Consider the following 17,411-nt stretch of genomic DNA (forward strand, 5'->3'; position numbering starts at 1 on the left):
TAATAAAAGCATTGGTTTTGGCATGTAAAAGTACAGTAATTTTCACTGTTATTACTCACAGTAAAGGACAATCAGACACTTGAATGTACAGGCAAACTTTTTTACAAGAAAAACCTAACACATTAAAGACTCAAGAGTAATTTCCATTTTATTTGTTTTACAAAGTCAAAAACATACAGATTTTTTAGTCCAATGCTTTCACATCAGATCCAGAGCAAACCAAATCACGTGCTCTTGGAGAACTAATACCACCAACTTCACCATCCCTGTTCCAAAAAAATTAAGAAAACTATGGGATAGGATCTGCATCTCAGATTTGATCAGCACCATTGCATCGGTATTCAGGATTTTTCAATGTACAGATATGTTAGCCTCAAATCATGTCTCAGTGCAACACATCTACTTCAAAATCAGAGCTTGAAATAATTCTTTGAAGGACAGAAAAAATCCTCCCCTCTTCAACCATAGGAAATCACCACAGCAAACAGTGATAGCTGCTTGCAATTTCATTTGCCTTGCAAGTTTTATACATTTTATATTTATAAAAATGAATTTTGGAGACCAAAATCTTTAAATAGAGTAGGTAAATACAGACAACAGCAGTGCAGACTTCTCATGTACTCTGATCCCTGTGTCCAAGAGTTAGGTAACTTGAGCCTCACTGAAGCATTCCACTTTGGAACAGAACCATGAAACAAATCAGTTCATTTTAATGCAATTAAATTAAAACTGTTCTACTTTTTAAGACATTTCTTGGTTCTCATTTTTAAGGCCATCTAAATATTCAGGATTCACATTTCAAAGGACCTCACGAAAAAGACAGACTGATACATAACTTCAAAAAGAATTTAACCACCGTTGCTAACAAGGAGAGTAACTCATTTCAAGCTCTGCATTTAAAGTACCCATAATCTTTTACATAGCAACCAGCACGTAACATGTAACTTGTGACATTTATCTACATTGTGTTATCACCACCTATTACAAAGAGCAGGCACTGAACTCTTAAAAATGTTATTACAAATCATGAAGATTACATATTACCGAAAAGTTAGAATCCATATTCAAGACCCCAGATTTTAAATGCTTCCCGCAATGTTACTTTATGTATATATTTATAGATGAACTATTACACTTATTTTGGTTTTTGGCCCATTTCCCTCAAGTTCATAACCAAAAAAATCACACTGGACCATGTAAGCAGGGGAGCACACTTGAGCTGGCTGATAGTGCAGAATCCTTGCCAAGTATCCAAAACCTGAGTTTCAAGAGGTCAATACTCTGGAAATACTGCTAGGTTACCTTTTTAAATAAATATGCTCCCTTTCCTCTCCTGCCCACCTGTCTGGGAATATATGAGAACTACTCTTTTTCTGCCCTTCACCCATGAGCACAATAATAGATATGATGGACACTATATAACCAAGATGTTCCTCAACAATGTGATGTCTGATCAAGTCCATGAAAATTTCTTAAAGCACAGTGCAATTTTAGTTCAAAGCACTTCCCCCCTCAGAATATCTATAAACAAATAAAGCCTATTTTTCAATCAATATTACCAGTCAACAGTCTTGTTTCACCTGTATCCTCAAAACAAGACTGTTTTGCTTGTTAGAAAGCACACCTACGATTAGAGATGTTTAAAACATTAGGTCTACTTGATGCTGCAGCATGGTATGGAACCTGCAGGAGTCCCAGGTTCCCAAGATCAAGTTGCTTCCTACTTACTTCTCCTTCATTTTTTTTAAATAACGAGCCCGCATTTGTTTGTTCACTTTCAGGATTATGTTCATGGCAGTAGATGTAGGTAGAAGAGAGGTGACCCATCCCTAAAAAAAACCAAAAAACCAAACCCAATTAAAAAAAAAAAAAGGGGAGGGGGTGAGGTCTCAGCATTTTATAAGCTGTAGTAATTACTCTTTTTCCATAATAAACACAAAGGACTTTTCAGATCCTGACATTTTCCAAGGTGACTTACCATGAGTGCATGAGGTAGGTACCCGTTGGTCCGGGACTGCAGGCCCACCGTGCCCAATGCAGCTCTGACATACGTTTCAGGACTGGGCTTATCGAGGGTTGGCTTGCGGATTTTGGACATTTTTGTTGCCACATAATATGGTAGAACACTCTGCACACAGAAAATCTCATGTTAAGCAGGGAATGCTTTCAATATTAACTTACAGATCCATCATGGATCTAAAGTAATTGGACATCAGATAGTCTGTATACTGAATTCTAGTTTAAGGCAGCCTCATTTTCAGTTCTAAGATCACAACTGGATCACAATATAAGATCAAAAACTTTTAAATCAGATAACCCATGGGTCATATTTGGACACAGTTCAGTTGTCTGCTGACAGTCAACATCACTGGCTGGAGCCCTAGAAAAACCACTCATGCAAGGGTAGGGTTGAAAAGCAAAAGTGCAAAACTTCATTCCAGTTGTTTAATAGAAAATGCTGTACTATTGCTTCTCTGTAGTAAACCCCCAACATTTGCCTGGTAAGGAGGCACAGAACCCAAGACAGGGATTTTGCAGTAAAAGCTCCTCAGTTTGGCACCTGTACAAAGGCAGGAGGAGGAAGGAGAAAAGAATGCCTGGAGACTTGAAACACTGAGCTTGTAACTCCACAGCAGGGCTCAGAGGACAGAGGAGATTGTCAGTGTCAGAGTGGAAGGACAGAAAGAAGGATCAAGAAACAGAGCACAGTTAATGAGCTTTGGTAGCAATGTTTGGAAGCAAAACAGAAACGTCATGCTGGGTCTCAGAACTGTCCATAATGGAAAGGCAAGAGAAAGCAGCACGGATATATGCTGGTGGAGGGACACTGATAGCAATGGTAGGGCAAGATAGACCTGGAGGATCCAAAACCACCTATCCCCATCTCATGCTGCTGGAGAAGGAAAGGGAAATGCACATATACTTGTACAGTAGGAAGCAATGCTCTTTCCTCATGGTCATGGTTTTGGCAATGCTTTCAACTTGTCCTCAATTTCTGCCTCTAAAAGAGTAATCAAAAAAGCCCTGCTCTATAGCCCTTAAACAGATATTAAACATACCATATCTCAACACGCCTAGAAAGGTGGGAACTTCATCACCACTTTGACAAGGACCTCCTAAGACACTGTCAGTGGCTCTAGCAGTGATTCAATAAATCCAGCCACTACTGCCCATCTAGCGAGTGCTGCCACTGCTGTACCTTTACAGCAAGTACCTGAGAAGTGTGTGTCCACTTCTGCTATACTAATGGATCTCCAAATGATACCATCTCAAAAACCAGTATATTTGGGCAAGTTACAGTTTGTAAACCTGCTTCCCCATGTTAAGTCTCTTAAAGAACAACAACCACACATGCCTAACCTCAGAAACATTAGCTGTCGCTCTCAGCAGCACAGCAGGGAGAGGACCCCTTCAGTTCTCACTGAGTGTATCCATGCCACAGCTGTGCACATTTCAACAGAAGTTTTACCACCACAAACAGGAAACATTGGTATGTCTGCTCATTCCTTCACCTGAGAACATCAAAACTGTGCCCTTCTGTCTGTAAATAGGACTTTCAATAACATACTGCATGAGTCCACTTTCAAATGGGAAGGAAAAACATGGAGACCTAAACTGTAGAAGTGAAAGTGGCTACCATACCTTTAAAGTCACCAAAAGCTACAAATGCTTGGATGAGAAAACTACTCATTCTGCTACCATAGCAGCATAGATATCTCATTTCAGCTCCAGAACATGAACCTCATCTATTTTTCAGATTACATTTCTAAGATGAATCTCTACTTTGATGTTTAAAAAAAAAAATTACAATTTTAAGCTTCTTATTCACCACCAAATGATATCTGCAACACCCCCACCAAGTATGGCACAATAGGTATGATTTATTCTCTGTCTCTGCTCAAAACAGACTTCAAAAGTGAACTGCATGACCCAGTTAAACCACTGGATAGCATGAAGGGGCAAACAATTGTGCATGAGGATACCTGAAAAAGCAAGCATATGGTAGTACTATTGGACTGATCCACAGATTTCAAGGCACATGGAAGCATGAGATTACACTCTAACATTTTTCTTTCGCCAGAAAACAAAAAGTCAGGTACTTACTTTCAGATACGTTAGATTTACCATCTTTGTATTAACTGGACCTTATTTTAATAGATATCAAGAGACCTGCTGAATCTATTTAGTTTTCTCCCCTTCTTCCATCCCACAAGGAACTCAGACATTCATGAACAGGCATAACGGATTAAAAAAAAATTCACCACCTTTAGGTTCAAAATGCATTTCAGCATTTTGCATTCAGACAGATATAACCCACACTACCTGGGCAAATAACTCCCCTTATTCAGGGAAAGCTTAGCCTGCACTACAGTTTCAAAACATGCCTTAAAAGTAGCTTATGTCAGTGTGATGTGACTTGCTCACTTGAAACATTTGCTACTGCTTACAGCTCTGATTCTTATTAAAATTGGCTCACACTCAAAATTGGGTTCTTGACTTTATTATTTGAATGTAAGCAGTCAGATCTCAAGTCCTGAACAGTCAATAGTCATAAGTCCTCCAAAGTCAGAATAGCTTGTTTACACAATTTTATCACCTTTTTACCTTACTTTTAAAAAAGTAAAAAGACCTGAACTCTCAGATGTTGCCAAGTAAGTTTCCTTCCCTTTTCTATGTGGGAAAAAGGAGAGTGGGGAACATAAAGGGGAAATGGAAGAGTTACATCAACCAAAGCTAACCTGTATAGAAAGCTAAACAGCAGAGCTAAAACGCTTTGGAGGAAGGAAGGCAATGCCATTAAACATCAGTTTGGTGACAGCACACTTTTGTGAATACCTGGAGATAGAGCTGGGCCTGTTCAGTGTTGTGAAAAGGAAGTTGGTGGTGACATCTTACCTGCCTAAAATTATTACAATGGTAGTTATAAGAGCCAAACTCTTCTTGGTAGTGCCTGATCAAATGACAACAGGGAGAACTGTCTGTTTGGCTGTAGACTGTCAGCCTGGACATAAGGGAGAAAGCTTTTTTACTACAAGAGCAGTATAACATTCAAGCAGGCTGTCCAGAGAGCTCACAGCACCCCTGCCCTTGAAGGTTTCCAAGATTTTGAAAAGCCACAATTAGCCCAGGACCTAGTGCCAGCAGCAATCCCACTGCGAATTGCTAGGCAATCCAGCTGCTGGGAGAGCAGGAGGTTAGGGTAGAAAACTTTCTGGCAATCTTTTTAAATGAAGATTTTCATGAATTTGTGGTCTGATATTTTATGTAGTGAATACAACAAAAGAAAACAGATAATGCAAGTTTCTACCACTATATTTTTGCTATGCATAGTTATGAAGTATAGAGGGATAATGCCAATAACTAAGTAAAGTATAAAAAGGGAGTAAAAGAAAGGGTCAAAGAACCAAGCAATGTTCTTAGACATTAAAAGAGCAGAAGTTTCAGAAAAGCCTGCAGAAACCTTTCAAGGAGAGATCTTTCCAAAAGTCTTGAGAAAAGTCATTGTCATCTTCCTCATTTCTTTTCTTTTGCCTCTCTTCCCCATGTAAACACAGAGTTTTAACCCATGCTATTACTGTGCTGCTTCTGTAAAATTAAGCAGATCTGTCAGCAAGAAGAGTGTATTTTTAATCCAAAGATGGCTACACTTCAATGAAAGCACTATGAAAACTAAGGTTCCACAGAAGGCAATCCACTTGAGCAAGGCACATACTTGAGGCTGATATTAAGAAACTAGTAAAATCCCACCAGCATTTTGTTTCTGTTTTTCACACAGTGGTGCTCTGCAGGTATTGGCAAAGCAAAAGTTAACTGGTTTCAATGATGATGATCTAGCTGGAAGGGCAAGTCTGGAATTAAAAGTGTTATGCTTCTGAAGGTCACAAAGATGAACTTCAAAAAAAAATCTAAGAGGGATGCAGTCTTCCTAAGGGATTGAAGGAGATAGGTCAGCTAGTCTCCACAGGAAGGTACTTGTAATATTCATTAGTGGCTTATAGTGACTTAGGCTGAAACAAGAGGACAAGGACACGGACTGCAATAAAATTAGCATAACAAATTGAAGCTGTGACAGCTATTGATAATCAGACCCACATAACTCAATGGCAATTCACTATCTACATTTAAGGGATAAAAAGCAGTGCTGTCAGGAATTCAGCATCCTAAGCCAACATCAGAGTCGCAAAAGGACAGTTTACCACAACCTGTGAAGCTTTGTACAGGAAAATGTAACCGTAGATACAGAAAGTTAGATTTAATTCTTCATTTGTTTATAATCCTAAAAATGTAAGGCACCAAAAACCATTTTCTTAGCTTTTCTATACCCAAAAGCTAGAAAATCTTGCCTATACTATGAACATTCATACTGTGCTTAATGCCTTTAGCCAAGCACGAGTTACCGGGTTGCCTTTTCAGTCTCCATAGGTCCTCCACAGTCATAAACGAACAGTTCTTGCTCCTCCTTCATTCTCCTCTCAAACTGCTACGAGTACTATTTAGACAAAATCTGGGGAGGAGGAGACAACTGCACACAGAAACAACACATCCCAAAGACATAACACTTCTTTCTCCTGCAAGCATCTGTCCCTAAGCACCCTCACACTGAAGTAACTATGAACAGCTTTGCCAAAGAAAACACCAGAAAACAGAGATTAGATGATGTACTGCAACACAGGCCCAAAAAAATTCACACCGTCTTTATTGTCAGTGAAGCTGTGTGTTGAAGGGGCCTGTGTCTCAGTTTGTACGCAGACTTCAGCAGGAAAGAAGTCCTCCCAGAAAACTTGATGATACTGATGTAGGAAAGGGAAATACTCTGCCAATTCCTTGAGTCTCATTTTCAGACTGAGATCACAGAGAGGGCCACATTGCATGTAGATGAAAATGACTGGAAGAACAGCTGTCTGATAGTCAAGCTAAATCTGCAAGTAATACAATTTGAAAGACACTGGGGAGATAGAAGTAATGAAGAAGGGTAGAAGTGAAGAGAAAGCTGTAAGGAACTTGCCACGTGGTAAACACTGACCCACTGCAGAACAGTTTGGGGCTGAAGCCCTGTGAGAAGAGAAAGTAACAAGGAGACATGAAACACTGAAAAGTTACTCCAGCTAAATCCACTTCAAGAACTGAGAGCACACAAACCGACCCTGTATGCTGAACCTGTATGCGTTCATAGTGCTGCCTTTTTATGCATCCTTCATTGCTGCACATTAGTTTAGCTGAAAGGTACATCCCATAGTGCTAGGGCACAGAATCAAGCACCCAGGGGAGAAGTTAAGCTTTCAGGGCTGTACTCCAAGTTATAACGTTACCAGTGCAAATCTAAAGTCAAGCAGTTAGGATGCTTTCAGGGTCCACCTTTGCTAGCCTCCTGCCCACTGCCAACAGATCCCAAAATAAACAGCACCCCTTTAGATATTTAGCATAAGGTTTAAATCTAGGAGGTTCCCGTTAAAGGGTTGGTGACTGCATGGGAATAGCTCACCCAACAACTATCTTTTTTCTTAATACAATATCTTCTCAGGAAATGTGACAGGACATTTTTAGGTGAGAAGTTCTTGTTTTGCTAAATATGTTTAAAAGGAAAAAAAATCTAGCACATCAAAAAGGTAACATAGCCTTAATCTGGTAACAACCTTCCTATACTATTAGCCAGTAATAAGAGTTATGCTCTTGTGTATGATGATTTCACAAGTAAGGCAGGCAACTTTGTGCCTTACCTTTAATAAAGCCTTTGAAGTTCACATGGCTTTGAGAACCACCATACAGAATAGAGGAACGAGAGGCATGGACATAGCTAACCCTGTCTGTAAGGTCCCTAACTGAACTTCAAAAAGACATACCATTGTCTTCACAGTACAGGTAAGATCTCATACCACCTTTATTAAACTGACTCTTGCTCTGGAGAGGTTTAATCAGCAATGGAAAGTTCACTGTTTGTGACCAAAGCTGGAAATTCCAGCTTTGGAAGCAAACACTAAGAGTATGTGAGAAGTGATATTAAAGCAAAATCCTATAAAGCTGTGAGAAACTGGCTTGGTTTGCTTTTGTGCCACACCAAAAATAATTAAAACCATGGAAGGTAAACAAATGGGGAGGGGATAAGGAGGGGTATGAAGCAAGACTCATTAGCAATACAGAAAAATAAATCAGTCAGTTACCCACAAAGGATCTTTGAGGCTTTTGTTCGTTCTTCAACTATGCTCAGATTAGCAGTTGATTCACTGACACTGCAGGGATTCTACTATTCCAGTTGTTCGAGCTGTTACCCATGGAATGCCTGTACAAATGCATTCCACAAGTGTTTTCCAGTAGATGAAGCTCCATAAAAATGTATTCTACATTCTACAGCACTGTGCACAGTTTTATGGAATACTTTATCCATAAAGGTTCAATTAGCACCATCAGCTAAAACCAAACCATGTCTTTTGTTGCTTCAAGACCCATGGTTTCAGAGTAATTTAAGAAAGCTGCTAATGAGATCAAAGGAAATCCTTATCCTTAATCTGTGTCACACACTCATGAATAAGAGAACATGCCGATTCCTTTTTGTTGCCAAGACACCAATGTTGCTGTGGTAACCACACTTACATGAAACAAACTACTCACCTGCACAATGATGCCCTTGCTCTTGTATTCTGCATGGAGGCATTGGGAGAAGAAATCCACAAAAGCCTGGAGAGAAAAGAAGGGAAACATGCAGCATGCTACACGTTACAATGGGAACTCTAGTTTGACAGTTTTGTGTAAGAGTATTTGAATTACTATTTGGAGTTCCTGTTTTCAAAGTGAAAACCCTAGGTTTTCAATAAAACTTTGCATACAAGAGCAATGCCATTCAAACAAACTCTATGCTTAGGAAGTATTTTTACAGAATCAAGACTCAATCTAAACAAATAAACCCCTTTTCAATTTAGAAGAAAAAGGAACCAGATTTGTTACATAAAGCCTAGTTAAAAGAGGAAAAGAAGACTTTATGTTCACATTGTTCACTACTTATGTCATCTCCTTAGGTTTTTTTTTTAAGAGTGATTTAATTGGGTTCCTCTTGTGCATGATTTTTAGAACATAGTGTTTAAACACTTAGTCCTCTGCCTTTACACTTTTAAAAAATGCCACCCTATGGTGACACTTCGTCCTAATCCTCAAGTCCACCTCCACAGATTTTCTTCCAAACTTCTGGAAGTTTTAGAAATTGCAAGCCAAAAAGTTCAAAGAAATAAATTAAAGGGCTTAAAAGGTGGATGTTAGCACCTGCCTTCAGGATGCCCTCAAGGCTGCGTCCTTAACCCTGCCAGGAAATATTGTCCTGAGAATCCAAGGCTACCTCAGCAGTTCAAACCAGCACAGCTTCCCACTTCCAAATTCTTCTAAACCACCTTTCCACTCTACCCTCCTACAGTCCAGTGAGACAAAACATGGGTTCTGCTATGGTTTCTTGTTTTAGTGAAGTGATACAACCAAGTAGGATGAATAGAGTACCTTCAACTGAATGAACTAAACTCTCCTATCCATGCTTGAAGCTAAAATAAACACTAAGTAAATTAGTTCAAGTATTTAAGAAGCAGTTGCTTCAGACCAGTTTCAAAACAAGCAGCAAAGCTCTAGTACTGCACCTCCTCTACAGTCTTCCTTTGGTCACCATGTCACCAGTGGTTTAACCTAAGTCCTAACTGAAACCAGCACTTAAAGTTGGCAGTGCCCAGTGTTTTTCCTATCAAGGCCATCCCACTGAACTCAGCCTATACGAGAAGCAACAGAAACACTCCCACGCTGCTGGACTATTTCAGCAGACACTCTTCTGAGCATACTCGGAAGATCTGAAATAAAACTAGATTTTGCTATGTAGCAGGTAGGTCCTTTTACTCTTCTTTAAGTTGCAGGTATAAGCTAGCAGGATGCTCCTCAAACCATAAAAAGCTTATCTGCTGTTCAGCTGTTCTTTCCTTCTCCCTCTCCCTGAGTGTAAATTTGTAACAAAATTCAGTACTCAACATGAACAAGACTGAAAGTCTGGTCTAGCAGTAACTATTCAAGTGAGCTGACCATCCTCTTGAAACAATAAGGTACCTGCACGGACAAGCCAAATAGTTTCGTGCAGTTTCTGAACACAGCTGCCAGGTGCATGTGTAATAACTGCACAGAGTATACTGATAATCTATTTAAAAGAACTATATTATGTTAATAAAAGTGCTTTGATCATTCAAATTTCTAACTATTCCTCCATGACAAAAGTCCTGATGTTAGCTACCACTCCAAATATGGAGACACAGTATAAAAGACTGCCTTCTCTACTGGTTGCAAAGAGCTTGCAATAAAGAAAATGTTCATTTTATATGAGAAGAAAAAGCAACTTCCAGTATACAAACAACCTTTGGAGCTTTTCTTCTTGAAAAATTTAATTCAAGATAAGTTAGGTTTTCTACCTACACGATCTTAAGCCCTCCAACAACCTTGAATCTGAAATCTTAAGAATGCTCTCTGAGTAAACATTCCTTGAATATGCACATAAGCATTGCATGTTAGAAAATTTCTTCTCCTTGGATATCCAAATATCTAATAACAAACCCAAACACTAAAGGGATGGGGGTGAGGTGAGAATTGATATAATCATGTTTTACTTCTCATTAGCATTACACAGGTAGATAGGTAAACCTGTCAAGATTTAGCACTATGATTTCTTTTAAAGAGTCTCATTTCACTGTAAGCTAGGGAATTCTCTACAGGAAGGTTAAAGAGTTGGACTGCATTTGTTCCTGATAATTAGTCACTCATTGACTTACACCTGAAGGATATTATGCTTTAAACCTCCTTTATATAGATGAGGGGGGGGAAAAAAACCCATAGAAACTGCAGATACAGTCTTTCTATAGCTACATTAGGGGAGTCACTTTCATGCTTACTAATCTTGCTGTGGTAGAAGACGGGCAGTGCTGAGAATAGGCAGATTACTCAACGCGTAATTTAGTTTTTTAAGGGGAGGGGAAGAAATACTTCACATTCTCATTGAAAAAAAAAGACTAAACAAAGCAGTGTAAGGTGTATTATCACTAAAATCAGAAGCTCAATTAATTCCATAAAGCTGAAGGCACTGCCACAACAAAAGTGACCATTTGTATTAAAACAAAGAACTGTCCTCTCAGGAAACAGCTATTTCAAGGGGAAATTTTATCAGCTAAAGCTACTTCAGGCTTCTAAACTTAAATATCCCCTCCTTTAGTATGAATAAAATAGTGTGCATCTACTCCTTTCTGGGAATATGAAGATGTTACTGAGAATCTTGGGCGGTGCAAGTGGCTGCAGCCACCCTGACCCCTGAGGACACAACCAAGACCAACATATGGTGGTCACGCACTGAAATTTAACCACTCACTCCACAGGTAGGGTGAGAACCCATAATCCCCCAGTTCTGTGATGTACATATTCTCATATTATTGGTTCACGCTTTCCCCTCCCTGTTTTATGTATGAAGGTAAAAAATTCATTTCACCTAATTAACTATGCATCACTTCTAGAAAGTTCTGTTATCCTCGACACCCCATTGGTTCCTTCCCATAGTCCCTCCTATGTGTTAATCCCATTGGTTCCCTCAGCTTCAACCCTGCCTCCTTTTCCCCATCCTATTGGCTGTATCCCTTATCCCCACCTTTCCTACCCCACTATAAAATCCCTGGACACGCTCAGATTTTCGGCTTTTCGTTCCTGGTCTCTCCACAATAAACCTTCTCCATGGAATCCATAGGAGGAGTCCCCTCTCTCCTCCTTTACCTCTGCCCGTGTGCTCTTCTATCCAGCTTTGAGACAGCTCCCACGGGCGAGGAGCTCACCCTCTGTGTGTAGCTGCCTTGACTCAGTGGGGTGCAGCCAGAGCTCCGGGCTTCTCCTAGCTAGCGCACTGGGGGCACCCATCACCCACAAGAATCTAGAGGAAACGTGGGTCTGTTCAGACATGAATGACACTACTGAAGGTTTCTTCATCCTGTCAAGGTTCTGCTTTAGACTCTGAGATGCTTGAAGTATTTAAGGTAATTACCAGGTATGCCAGAAAAAGCTGTAGTGCCATACTGCTTTGATACCAGTGTCAATGTCTCTTGCATTCTGTTTTACCACATATGCTTCAGTTCCATGCTGTGTACCCATATTCTTTACAGTGTTCACTGGAGATACTTTCGGGGGTTCTAAAATGTTGCCCTAAAGTACCTCTGGGAAGAAAAACATTAGACCAGCTGCAAAAAGATGTAACTGTCCCGGTGGACACAAAGAAAAACAGGAGCAGGTGAACTTAAGATGAAATGTAGATCATAGAAGTTAGGGGAAAGAAGTTTCAAAGCCAAAATAAGAAAACATGTTAAACTTAGTCAATGTCCCTTCTCGACCTCACACTAAGCTTGTTTGGTACACTACCATCCTTTTCCATGTAAAAACAGAATGCATGAGGAAATACATAAAATAGTCATTTCCATGCTAGTAAACCCTCGCACTCAAGTTTTCTCTCAACCTTCCAGCTTCCACTATTGGAAAAGCTCAGGACAGAAACTCTACTTTTAGTTCATGAAAGCACCACTAGATGGACACCAAAACATTTATTCCTGTAAATGTTGCTTCATGTTTGACACTTGATTTCAGTGTGGAAAGGAACACTTACCTTGGTTGCGGAGTAAAGAGTCAGCAGTGGAGATGGATACATCCCTGTAGCTGATGAGATATTCAGGATTACCCCTTTTGATCTGAAAGGAAGCAAACATATATTATCATAAAATAAACATCCTTCATGTTTCCAAAAATTACAGCAAGCCTAAACAAAACCCTTTAGAATGCAACTGAGATTAAGATCTGTTTAAAAGCCCCAACCAAATCCTGAATTGAAATTCACTTTACATACATTGTAAGTATCCAAGCAGCTGGTATAAATCAGGAACAACTCCAAGGTCAATACAGCAAGAGAATCAAAGCTGTATTTATATACACATATACATACACACACTGAGCTAAACTATGCAAAACCATTGAGTCCAGCTGGCACAAATTCAAAAGGAGCTCCTAAGTCTTGGGATAAGATGGCAGAAATGGCAACACAGGCTTGTTGTATGATTTCTACTTTGATAATACACCTTCTAAATGTTAGTTCATGATGGATTTTCAAGATAGGAAGCATCTGAATCTACTGCTCAAATACAGAAGTGTTTTAATAAATATGGAAGATATTCAGTGGATGAACCCAGAAAATGAGAGTTGTTTTACATCTGTATTACAGTAACACTGAAGGTATTCATCAATAGTATTTTGGTAAAGATACCAGAAATTAGCAACCTCCTGCTCTGTCAAGCTGTTCTAAAGCACATGCAGGTAGGACAGGAAGGCTCCTGACCTCCCAATACAGACTGCTTTGGGCCATGTCTATTTCTGAGATGAGTTTTACCTACAAAACTAGACATATTTAGTGCTAAGTAGAAAAAATAATTCATTTTAAAAGCTTCATGCAAATTAGGGCAATTACTTTGTTAGAAAGTCTGCAAGACAGTCCAACATAGTGAAAGATACATCTTTGCTTCTTCTGACCCTGTTGGAAATTCAAACCAGTTTACCTGAACATAGTATAAGTATGCCATGCTCAGTGCAGTGAGAACACTCATGCAGGTAGACATCACACAGCTCAACTCCTGCAGATTCACTTGAGTTTCCATCGTATTTGTTCAGCCACGTATACCCTACACCACTGCTGCCACAATGATTTAAGTGACCATCTTAAAAACAAGCAGTAATTTAAGTAAGTCCCCATTAAAAATTAGAACAGTATAAATGCTTTGGAAATCATGACAACAGATTCAAACCAGCATGGCTTGAATACAAGTGATACAATACATAGCCATGATATAAGTGTGAATTACATCTGTGACTAAGTTGTCACAAAGAATGAGATGGCAAATGTGACAGAAAAGAATCATTTCATTTATTCAGGACTTCAAGCACCTTTGCCAAAGTTCATTGTATTTTTCAGGAGTTCCTTGAAAGGCTTGGTTGGTGAAATAGAGTAGTAATATGAATCAAAACACGCAGCATGGAAAGCATAAGACCACAAATTAATCATGAATTTTCAGGACAGCAAAAGGTTAACAGTTGAAGCTACAAGTTTTTTGTATCAAGACAGGTGGTGATTGTGATATTTATTCATGAGCTCAAATGGAGATTAGTAGAGAAATGAGTATTTATGCAGTTTTTAAGATAGTACCAGATTGGAGAATACTATAAGGTACTTTTTTTAAAGCTCAGGCTGCTTTGAGAACATACTGCAGAATGGCAGATGAAAAATCAATATTAACAGTGCATCAATAACCAACAATGCATACCAAAGAAAAAATTATGAATTAATCACAACCTTGCAGGACTCTAAATCAACTGTCCCCTCCATGAAAAACCTGAACAAGAAGTTCTCATTTGTGCAGCAGTCACCAAAACCAGACAAACAATAGGATGCTGGGAATGGCAGGGAAAGATCCTTCACCACCACCAAAATCTTGTATTACAGTCTACAAACCATCTTTATACCTCCAAATACAGACCAGAAATATTAAGAACCTGATGATTTAAGAAAGGGGAAGAGAAGAAAAAGATGTCTACCCTGATACAACAATTTAGTTATTTAAGAGACTATTAAGAGCAGCCATGATAAGAGTATACAAACTAAGGAATTAAAAAGATCAAGATCATGATTTATCCTCTCAGAATACAAAAGAAAGGTGACATTTATTTAAATGAAAGACTGAAATTTAGATCAGATAAAAGAAAGTGCTCTTCCCATATTCAGACTAGGGAGTACTTGCCACAAAACTGAGGACAAAAGCTTAACAGGATTCAAAAAAGGATAAGCACTGATATGGATAAACAGGAGCCTCACGCTTTTAAAACAAACTGAAGCTGCAGAAGAGAGGCTGACATTCAGGCTGCAAGCACAGGTCTGGCAGTGTCTAGCTGCACTGCAACTTTGTAGCATGAGTCGTGACCACCACCTAGACAGACTGAATTAATGGTTTGACCCAGTGAAGAAAACCCTCTTAGAAACACAAAACATTAATAGCTGCCCCTTGCAGAAGCTCTGTGTATTGGTCTCTTTGAAGCAGTCAGTGTCACTGGGGGTTCTGTGGTTTGTATTTTCACATTTTAAAGAAAACAGTCCTAGCCTTAAAAGCCTGTAACTTAAAACCTCCCAATAAAATGAAATTGAGAAGCATGTGTGTAGGGGGAACACTTTCAATTACTCCAATTACAATTTTGTTTCTTAGAGGAATTGCAGAAGGAATGTTTTTAGGGAGGTATCTGAAGAATTACTCAAGCATCAGTGTGGTAAAAAGAAATTCTGGCTCCATCGAATTCAACTGTGCTATTAATGAAAAACAAACAAACAAACAAATGTTGGTTAAGATGAAGAGAGCCAGGCCCACACCCTCACACCTCCCTGTCATTCTACCTTAAGTGGTCCAGCACCAGGGAGGCTAAATTTAGCCATCTCCCTGTTGCTGTGGCAACCAGCGCCTGCTCCAGCTGCATGCCAAGTGGAAAGAGCAAGCTTCTTCTGTAATCTAATTATGCACTTGCTACTTCCCTGGCAATAAATACCATAGTTTGGTATTTGTCTAGCAACAGCCAACTGATTTTTGGTGGTGGCTTTTTTTGTTCCTGAAGACATCAAGCCTTGATTTTCAGCTCTATGAGTTTCCCACCTCAGACAGTAGCCTGAGTATTTACACAGGAACTGCTCATTTAAGTGTAATAGGAGGCTTCAGATAATAAATTATCACTTTAAGTGTTCAGAGCACAGGAGAGAAGCCACAGCAGAGAATCTAAACGCCATTACCAGAAGTAGCATTCATCTAATGCTGCTGTATTTATTATAAATAAAAAGTAAAAGGCACACCAAGATGTAGTTTTATTTTCTCTTATCAGACCTGGATGCAAAGCATGCAATGTATGCTCTATTTTTCTACTTACCTTGCAATATATTGCCATAAAACCAACATTCAAATACGCAAAAGTACGCACTAGAGTGAGCTGCAAGATGCTCTAGCATGCTACGTCACAGCTATCTACTCAACATGCTCTCCTTCTTGGACAAGTGAGGAATGACAATGAGATTCTTAGTCTAGCCTTACTCTTAGAGCCTGGAGCCCTTTTTCTAGCCTGTGGTCCCATGTGAGAAATATATGGTCGACCTAAAGAGCCGCTAAGTCCAGCTCCAATTCATTCATGCCCTTGGATTCGCTGGACATCCATGTCCTCCTGTGGTTACAGACTCCTAGCAGTGTTAATGGCCTGTGAGCTATGACTCTGCAAGAGCTGGCAGCTTCAGGCATTGCTTCTGTGCACTGCAAACCCAACCAACTTCACAAAAATCAGACAGAAAATGGAAGCTTTTTCAAATATTTTTCCCTGGGACAGAAACCAAGGCCATCATCTTAATGGAGCAGTCTGTTAAAGTGGTTCCTTATTTACATGAAAAAGTTCAAGATGTATACTTAATTTTTTTAAACCACTATTAACCTTTTCTTTCCAGGCTTCTTGAACATTTATCCTCAGAATCCCTGAGGTAGTCATGCAGTTAGAGAAGTAAGAGGAGAGATGACGTGTGCTCAAGGGCAGTCAAAACCAGAAGTCAGCAGGATCCTGGTTTGCTGCCTTTCATTCAAATCATCTTTCCCAGGTGGATGTGTAACAGAAAAACATACACAGGATATTCTATAGGTAGAGTATACATCATTCTGTCCTCAGAAGCTGAAGAGACTACTCTGCCAAATGGATAGCTACAGTATTTCTTTAAACAAATAAGAAACCGAGGCAAGAAACTGTTTAGAGTTTTTAAGTTCCAAAACCTAACAATGAAACAACATTAAATCCCTTGAAAACCTTAATGGTTTTGGTCATGGTGGCACCTTCAGAGGGCAGTGGTTTAACAAAAAACAAGTCCCTTTATCCATCACTAATAGTACAAGGACAAGGAGTAGCTTCTGATTTACAAGCCCTGAGTATCTATCACAACTGTACTATAATCCTCACCCTCTACTTCAGCTTCATTGGGAAATACTACACTCCTGCCCCAGAGCTCAGTCTTGGGTCTTTATTTGTAATTCACATCTCTTTACACGAAATAAACTTACTCATATCTCCTGACTGTTTAAGTAAAAATCTTAGCTCACCATCACCCTGATGTGCTAGACACTGACTCCCATACTGACCACTAGCTCTGGAACAGTTTGTACCCAGGAAGAAGCTTTGTTTTAAAAGTGAAACATCTGCTGTGCATCTGTGCAGCACTTGAATACTGAATTCTGGTCTGCAATGAAGACTCCCAGACAGTGGGATAACACAAAATACACCCATTTTTTTTTCATCATCTTTGCCAGATTTGGAGGCTTGCCTCA

General features: G+C 39.4%; 1 protein-coding gene across 1 annotated transcript in view; it reads right to left on the minus strand.

Moving 5' to 3' along the window:
• Positions 1–130: 130 nt before the first annotated feature.
• The window catches only part of HSD17B12 (hydroxysteroid 17-beta dehydrogenase 12), an 84,634-nt gene continuing 67,353 nt past the window's right edge, over positions 131–17,411 (minus strand). The window contains exons 8-11 of the mRNA XM_048305629.1: positions 12,644–12,725; positions 8,608–8,673; positions 1,979–2,128; positions 131–1,829 (exon numbers count right to left, since the gene is read on the minus strand). Coding sequence (XP_048161586.1) covers positions 1,725–1,829; positions 1,979–2,128; positions 8,608–8,673; positions 12,644–12,725 — 403 coding nt within the window. The 3' untranslated portion in view covers positions 131–1,724. The remainder of the gene's footprint in view (positions 1,830–1,978; positions 2,129–8,607; positions 8,674–12,643; positions 12,726–17,411) is intronic.

This window comes from Corvus hawaiiensis, chromosome 6 (assembly GCF_020740725.1).
Source record: "Corvus hawaiiensis isolate bCorHaw1 chromosome 6, bCorHaw1.pri.cur, whole genome shotgun sequence".
In the NCBI taxonomy this organism is placed as follows: Eukaryota; Metazoa; Chordata; class Aves; order Passeriformes; family Corvidae; genus Corvus; species Corvus hawaiiensis.